Source organism: Mus pahari, chromosome 3 (genome assembly GCF_900095145.1).
Source record: "Mus pahari chromosome 3, PAHARI_EIJ_v1.1, whole genome shotgun sequence".
Classification (NCBI taxonomy): Eukaryota; Metazoa; Chordata; class Mammalia; order Rodentia; family Muridae; genus Mus; species Mus pahari.
The window spans coordinates 110,463,501-110,472,411 of record NC_034592.1 but is presented as its reverse complement, the minus strand read 5'-3'; the positions used below and the strand labels follow the sequence as shown (position 1 = coordinate 110,472,411).

The window sequence follows — 8,911 nt, the reverse complement described above, 5'->3', positions numbered from 1 at the left end:
GTGCTGTTTGGGAAAGCTGTGTTATCTTTAGGGGGCAGAACCCCCCTGGAGGAAATGAGTCACTGAGGGAGGGCCTTGAGGTTTAAGAACTCTCATTTCCAGCTTCACATATCTGCCTACACATTGCTATGCTTCTTACCATGATGATAATAGATTAAATCTCTGAAACTGTAAGCTAGCCCCAATTAAATGTTTGCCTTTATAAGAGTTGCCTTGGTCATGTTGTCCCTTCACAGCAATAAAATCCTAAGGCACATCTTCTACAAAGCCTGTCTATAGAAGGTCTGACATAGATTCCCTTGACTAAACCTTGTTCTTACTCTAGCTATGAGTTAGCAGATCAAGATACTAGAGTAGAGACAGGCATTTTACCTTTAGCTTCCAACCTAGTCACTGAGGGGTCACAGTCTATGCAAGGTGTCAAGTTTGTGTCGCCCATTGTCTGCCAAGGCCCACTGATGGACGACCCATGCCAAGTCTGTGATCAGGATGACAAGGAGCACAGTTTCCCACCATGTGGCCAAAAATGAACACTCTTCTGTACCAATCTTTATGCATTTATTCACACATTTGATAAAAATGTCACAGTTAAGAGCAAACTCATTATGATGACACAAGTATAGAGTCAAATCACAAAACAAAGGGTAAACATAACTGCTCAGCCTCTGAGCCCCAGCACACACACACACGCGCGCGCGCACATATACGCTTACACTTGCTCACAGATTCACAGGCAGTCAACTATAGATGTTAAATTCAAATAAAGGTTTTTTTTTCTTTTCCTGTCAGGTCCTGGGAAGAAGGGAAAAATGCTCACTGAAAGACACTGGGGCTTCTCAATGCAACTCTCTGCTCTGCCAACAACTGAAAAGACAGAAACACTGGGGAGTTAGCTGTTTCCTTGGCACAGAACTGAATAGGCAACAGAAGGTTAAAGGTTATGTTCACCTTGGGTTTAGTCTCCTTTAATACCACAACAGGGTAGGCAGCAAGCAAGAAAAGAAAATTTCAGCTAAATTAACTCCAGGAAAAGAGAGAGAAAGATGTGAAACTTGATCCCTATTCACCATAAAGGAACCAGCAAGGCCAGGCACCTACCATCTGGCTGTGATCTTATCCAAACTGTGTATATTACTTCTATGTCAGCTCTGGAGAGAAATGCTTTACAAGACCAAGAGGGTCACATAAGCCCCATTCCTAACATACTGGTACAGGGCAAGACTCCATCTGCTGGCCCATATGTCAGCTTACAGTTTTGAAAACTCTGAGGAAATGGCACAACCACTGTCCACCACCTTTATCCTTCCAGGACAGTGCAGTCAATTTGCAGTGGGAAAATAGTGCCAAACAAGACTAAGGAAAGAGTTGTGCTCAACCACCTAACGCCATTTGCTACAAGGGTTAAAAAGAAATTTAGTTCTTTTAAAGATATTTGGGCACACTTCCACTGATCCTATCAAAACACTGATGACATCAAATAGGAAGCTACCGTCTAGAGGAGTTTGTCTCTGGTGCTCCCGGCAAATGGGCTAAGGGTATGGGCAGAGGCCACGGTCCAGTGAGAACAGCCTATGAACACAGAAAGGCCAGGTAAGATGAAAGCTGCTTCCATCAGATAAGTCTGCATGGTGGTCTGCAGGGCGAAGGATCCCTTGATACAAACTTCATGTCTTTAAAGATAAAGCAAGGTGAGGACAAGGCACTTAGCTCAGCCAGAATTGTTCACACCACCACAGGACTGTTACCAAGAGCACGCCAAAAAAACACTTAGTGAGGACCCGGGGCCAACCGCTCTCCAAGTGACCTACAGAACTGAAGGATATCCAGAGCATTGCATAACCAACAGTGGCATTTGGAATGTCAGCAAGGAAGCTTCTCATAGGAGGCGGTTAGGAGTCATCCCCTTCTGGCCTAAAGTGAGAGGTTGTTCCAGAGTAGGTCAGCGTGATGCTGGATTTCACAACTGCTGGCCTGAAAACATGACAACTCCACAATGTCATGGTCCTCTGTTTGGTAAAGAGCAATAGGGCTCCAGATGAAATCTAACTCCAGTTCTAAATTCTCTTGCACTGACAGTTACAGCAGATGTCTTCTAACATGTGTGACTTGTCCCTGCCCTGCAACAGAGCTGAAGGAGCAAGGCAGGGCTGGAAGTGCCTGTCTTTCCTTATCCCAAAGGTCTTTAAGCATACTCAATCCGAGCCGGGCCACAGCTACCCTCATTCTTCCGCTCAGGAGACGGAGCAGTGGCCTTGGCCTCACTGCTCATTTCCAGAGGTTTAGCCGAGATATAGTCCTTGACTTTGATCTCCATGTTCTTGGCTTTCAGAGTGGCCATGTGCAGCTTCTCCAAGAACTCTGGCATGCCTATTGGGACACAGCAGAATCCAGTCAAGCTGCTGTACTGGTTAGTTTTTTTGTCAACCTGACCCAAGCTAGAATCATCTGGGAGGAGGTAACCCCGGGTGAGAAAATGCCTCTGTAAGACTAGTCTCTACAAGCTAGATGGACATGGACAGGCATGGTGGATCTCTGTGAGTTCAAGACCAACCTGGTCTACAGAATGTCCAAGACAGCCAAGATTACATAGAGAAATCCTATCTCAAAAACAAAAACAAAAAACAAAACAAACAAACAAAAACCTGTCCTCTAGGAAAGTATGTGGGGGCATTATCTTAATGACTGATATAAGGGTACCCACCCACAATGTGCAGTACAACACCTAGTCAGGTGGTCCTAGCCTGCACAAAATAGCAGGCAGGGCAAAACATGAAGAGCAAGCCAGTAAGTAGTGTTCCTCTATGGCTTCCACTTCAGTTGCTGCCACCAGGTTCCTCCCCTGACTTCCTTTCATGATGGACAAAAGCTCTAAGTTGCTTTTTTTGGTCATAGTGTTCATTAGAGCAACAGAAAACAAACTAGGACAGCTGCCAAAAAGGCCAGTGACAGGCTCAAAACCAAAGCCTATTTAAAGAATAGGTAGGCAAAAATAAACACCTAACTTCCCATTCTCCTGCTGAGGGATAAGGAACTACTCAGAGCACCAGAAGAAAGTAAACTGTATGAGGAGTCACACATGGCACCTTACACCAGTAATTCCAACACTTGGGGGGTTGAAGCAGAAGGATCAAGAGAATAAAGCCAGCTTGTATTATGCAAGATCTTCTCAAAACAAACAAACAAACAAAAAAACAAAAAAAAGAAAGAAAAATCCAAACAAGACCAATGAAACGCATGAGAGAACACTTTCTAAACAAAGTGTTAGAAGTGGAGGGTGTGGGCTGGTGAGATGGCTCAGTGGGTAAGAGCACCCGGCTGCTCTTCCAAAGGTCCGGAGTTCAAATCCCAGCAACCACATGGTGGCTCACAACCATCCGTAACAAGATCTGACNCCCTCTTCTGGAGTGTCTGAAGACAGCTACAGTGTACTTANANANAANAAANAAANAAAATCTNAANAAAAAAAAAAAAAAAAGTGGAGGGTGTGACTGGCTACGATATGCAGCCTATGTTAGGCAGTAGCCCTTTCTTCCCTTAAGTAACTGCCTATAACCAAGTTTTCTTGGCCAGATCTTATAGCCTTAAATATTTTGGTTTTATCACTTTTGTCACCTAGGCTTTGATCCTCCTGTCTCAGCCCCTGCACCCACTACTGAGATTACAGGTGTGCATTACCAACTTAGACATTAACAAAACTGAGCAAAAAAAATACATCAATGTACACCATCTATATGTAAGGCATCAAGTTGAGTTTTAAAAACTCTCCTCTGGGTTTAAAAAAAAAAAAAAAAAATCCGTTCTAGAACCTCTGTTTTTCTTACACCTTCAAATCCCACTCAGAGGCTAGAATGAAACAGGAAGATTTTTCAAGTTTCTCCCAACATGACTACAGAAAGTATCAACCCTCCTGTTGCCATTAAGGCAAAAACAAAACAAAACAAAAACAAAAACAAAAACAATTTGTTCAGCTCAGATCCAGGCCCACCATCCCTACTTACCACTAGAAACCATCCAACTGACACAGTATCGAGGGAACACGGTCTGTGGATTGTCACTATATGTCAGTAAGTAGTCAAAGCCATTCTGGAAAAGAAAAATAGCAAAGATGAGGACCACAGCAACCTCTGCATCCAGTACCAGAAGAAACACAATATCCTCTATACATGAAAAGCACAAACGCTGTTCTTCATAGAAAGGCCCACTACTATCTTGATCCCAGTAAAAGATTAAACTAATAGGGAAGTTTCCTATGCGCAAATGATGAGAAGTATCTTGCAGTCTCTTTGGAAGATAAGTTTTTTCATGGGCATGCAAAACTTACATGTTAAATAGAGGTTTTCTAGTGAAAACTTTGGCACTAAATCTCTAAAAGTTTTCTAGCCAAAACATTAAACACACACTGTTGTATTTTGGTGTTAGAGAAGGAAGCCTCAGGTGGACTCAAGATTATTCTGTCTTTCTTCTTTTATAATCCAGCCGTGTGTCCTTACTAATGTCACTGTCCTAAATTTTAGCTAGGACTACAATATTTGCTCCTGAAGGTCTTCCCAGCAAATTTTCAAACATGGGGTAGCCCTGAGGACCCAATACAGGTACCCAATGTTTACAACTTAAAGATCTCCTCTTACCATTTTGCTCTTAGTGCTAATAATAACTGTTTAAAGAACACCATGCAGCTGGAGCTCCCTTAGGTCCTTGCAGCTCTGCAGTGTACCACCCTCTTCCATTTTACAGATGGCCAGCTTAGACACAGAAGTGAGAAAGAAAAATCTAACCACCAGGCCTACACACCTACTGTTTTTTGGCTCAGCCCTTTCATACCTAACACCAAAAGGACTCAGGATTTTTGAGGTGGTTAAAGTACCCTGATACTGCTGGGTATGGTGGCACCTAACTGTAGTCCCAGCACTTGGCAGGCAGAGACAGGGGACTAGGCTACAAACCAAACAAAATAATGACCATAAGAGAAGCCTGAAACAGTTGTGTTCCATATGAAGGGAATCAAGAACAAATGTTCTAGCCATATTTCAAACACAGAGGCATGAAGACTCTGGACTGACAATCTTAACAGCGACCTCCTCATCCTGCTCAAAATGTACTGTTAAGCTGCTGTTCGCTTCTTAGCATACATTTGAATGCCTGCCGCATCTGGCACTTTGCTAGGTGCTACATACAAACATGTCGACTCCAGTCCTTGCCCTCAGGAGCTTCTGATTATGAAGATAAAGTGCCCCGACTGGTATTGCACCTCAGTGGTAGATCCTTTGCCTCAAATAGGCTTTGAGTTCAATTCCCAGTACTTAGGGAATAAGTGAATGATACCCTAATAGAAATTCATACTGAGCACTGTAGAAATATGCACAAAGAGGTAAAAGCCACACTTAGGAACATGACCAGACCACCCACAAAGGCTACTTACATGACAAAATGAGCTCCTGCAAATAAAACTTTTAAGTTATTCCATCTGTGGGACTAGAGAGATGGCTCAGCAGATAAGAGCACTTTCTGTTCTAGCGAAGACAGGGGTTCAATTCCTAGCATTCATGGTGGCTCATAACTATTTACAATTCTATTTCTAAAGAATCTGACACCCTCTTCTAGTCTCCAAGGGCACAACATACACATAGTGTACTATGTTTCCCTATTAGTTTAATCTTTTACTGGGATCAAGATAGTAGTGGGCCTTTCTATGAAGAACAGCGTTTGTGCTTTTCATGTATAGAGGATATTGTGTTTCTTCTGGTACCGGATGCAGAGGTTTCAGAACTGAGAATTGGGAAGTTACAGGTTGCCTGCCACTTCCCAAGTGATAGGAACCCATGATCAGAAAAAAGGTAGTTTCAAGCCCCAAATTATTCACTGGATAAGACTCTGCATCCCAAACCAACAGGATGGGGAATATGGGAAGGGACCAAATCCCAGACTACTGGAAAAGAGGGCAGGAATTTCTTGTGATCCAGGAACTTAAAAAACATTGAATCAAATCAGCACACCATCTTCTCTTCTCTACACTGGCATTCCTTTTGGGAGACTGGTATATTTAAAACTGTTTCATTCTCACTAGTCTCTTGATGTTTAATTATCTCATTCCCCATAGACAGGAGCCTGAGAGTGTTGGTTACACTATATCCAGTCAGGAGCCTGAGAGTGTTGGCTATACTATATCCATAGACAGGAGCCTGAGAGTGTGGGTTACACTACATCCAGTCAGGAGCAGAGAGAAATGAATGCATTCATGCTGCCTACTCAAATTTGTTCAGCTAGTTTTCTTCATTCACTCTTAACACAGTTCCGTGCTCACCCACAAAACAGTGCTGCCCACATTATGGCGGGTCTTCCATCCTGCCTCAAGTAAGGCAATAGGTGATAATCCTCTGGAGTGTCGTGAGAGATGGTTTGTGTTTGATGTCAAGATTGACAACTTTGGGGCTGGAAAGATGGATTAGTGGTTAAGAGCACTTTCAGAGACCCAGGTTTGATTCCTAGCACCTACATGGTAGTTTATAACCACTTGAGTCACATGTCCCAGGGGACTTCTGACTTTGGCAGCACCAGGACACACAGGTATGCTAACATACATGTAGGCAAAACATTCAGCCGGGCGTGGTGGCGCACGCCTTTAATCCCAGCACTCGGGAGGCAGAGGTGGATTTCTGAGTTTGAGGCTAGTCTGGTCTACAAAGTGAGTTCCAGGCCAGCTAGGACTATACAGAGAAACCCTGTCTTGGGGGGAAAAATTAGGCAAAATTTCAGGGCAGATGGTGGATTATAAGCTTCTTATTCCATGTGACTCTATGAGTGAAAAGTCAGGGTAAGAAAGAACAGACCACATTCCAAAGAGAGAAACTGGATAACATAAGGAATCACAAACTAAACAACAAAGAAACCAGAAAGTTATAGAGTTGTGTAAGGAAAGAGCCAACAGCTCTAACAGGCTTCTCCCTTGCAGAGGCAGGAAAGGGAGAGCCAAAGAGTAAAGTAGCTCTTATCTCAACAAACTGGTGCGCCAGTACTCTCATGAGCCTTAGTCAGTGGGCAGACTTGGCGTGACAGTGATAACTCCTGAGAAGAGCAAATCCATTGTCATTCTCCAAAGAGCTACTGTCAGGTTCCTCTCAAGAGGTAGGCTACTATTTGAAACTAAGCGACTTTGGAGTCCTGAAAACAAGGAACAGCCGAACTAAGAAAGTCTGGAAACAACTAGGCAAAATGTCTGCATGGGAGATAGCAATAAGAGGCAGTTCTGGAGAGGGATGGGTCAGACATGGACATACTGAGAGGTTCGGGTAGCAGTGGGCTCAGGCAGTGGAGGGCACAGTAGTAAGTGGCCCTACCTAATATGACTCCGAAGGAAGCTAAGTGAAGTACTGCAGAGACTCAGGGCTGTGGCTAGCAACTGCATGGCTTCCATAGTCTCTAGAGATGCCTCCTAGTCACTTGTGATTGCTACCAGGCAAGAGTGCAGGCCCTGAGACCAAGTCTAGCATATTGCTGGATCTCCAGAACCTTCTTCCTGTAGGATGGTTCACTGATGGATGTATTCTGAAGGCAGTGAGAGCCTGAGGCAGAAAGCCTCCCTTTCCAATGCAGAGAGCCTCCAGAGTTTCTGGGAAACTGCCTGGCCCACAGACCTCAAACTATTCCATACAATAGAAAGAAAAAGGCCACAAACCCATTCTATAAAGCTAACATCCTGATACCCAAACTAGATAAGGACATTAAAAAGAAAACCCTATGACACTCTATTTTTATTCAATATATTGTTCAAAGTGTTATCTAGCAGCAAGGCAATACAAAGAAAAAAAAAGGAGGGATACAAATAGAAAAGGACAATAGAAGATAAAAAGACATTCATGTTTATGAATCAGTAAAAATGGCTACATGGAGCTGACTTATCTCTGAAGGCTAACTTGCTGTACACTTGCTGTACAGTCATAAGGACCTCAGCTTAGATCTCCGGCTCCCATGTAAAAAAGTTCACATGTGCCTATAACCACAGTGCTAGAGGGTGAGATGGGAGGGTGGGCAAAGATAAGATTGCTGGGACTTGCTGACCAGTCAGCCTACTCAAAAGGTCTGGGTTCAATGAAAGATTCTTTCAAGGGAACAGGAAAGAGAGTGATAGAGGAAGATACCTGGGCACGAAGAAAGAGGAATGGTAGAGCTATCATAGTTTCTGATTTTAAATCATATTATAAAGCACTATGAACAAAAACATGCTACAAGAACAGAACAAAGGACTTACATATGCATCTTCACCTTCAACAAAAATGTCAAAATGAAAGCAGTGGAGAAAAGACATCATCTTTGACAGTGTTAGGAAAACCGGATAGCCATATGTACAAGAATGAAACTAAGACCTCAGGTCTCACCCTACCTAAAAACAACAACAAGAACAACAACAGCAGCAGCAACAACAACAAGAAAATCTTGAAACTCTGAAAGTACTAGAGGAAGACAATCTAAGATACCACCATAAGCAAGAACTCTCTGAATAAAACTCTAACAGTTCAGAAAATAGCAAGAATTGACAAATGACAAAAGTGCATGAACCCATGAATATTTGTAATCCTGACACTCAGGAGGCTAAGGCAGGAGGCCTGTGGGTTTGATGTCAACTTGGACTACACAGCAAGTTTCAAGGCAGCTTGGCCTGGGCTATATAATGAGACTGTCTCAAAAAACGGAAAACAACAATAAAGTCATTTGTGACCTTTAGAATTCTATAAAATTCAGAAATTATTTACTTTAAAGATGTATTTATTTAAATCTTTATTTTTAAGGAGTTACATTTTCTAGACATCTTTGAAACAAGTAGGAAGTGAGACTAGGGTTCACAATCTATCAAACAAGTTCTAGCTAATTCTAGTGCATACCTCATTCCAGTTTTTGTTTTGTTTTGTTTTGTTTT

General features: G+C 42.8%; 1 protein-coding gene across 1 annotated transcript in view; it reads right to left on the bottom strand.

Annotated features, from left to right (window-relative positions):
- Positions 1–541: 541 nt before the first annotated feature.
- The window catches only part of Stard7 (StAR related lipid transfer domain containing 7), a 28,714-nt gene continuing 20,344 nt past the window's right edge, over positions 542–8,911 (bottom strand). Inside the window, exons 7-8 of the mRNA XM_021192911.1 lie at positions 3,999–4,083; positions 542–2,367 (exon numbers count right to left, since the gene is read on the bottom strand). Of these exons, the coding sequence (XP_021048570.1) occupies positions 2,183–2,367; positions 3,999–4,083 (270 nt within the window). The 3' untranslated portion in view covers positions 542–2,182. The remainder of the gene's footprint in view (positions 2,368–3,998; positions 4,084–8,911) is intronic.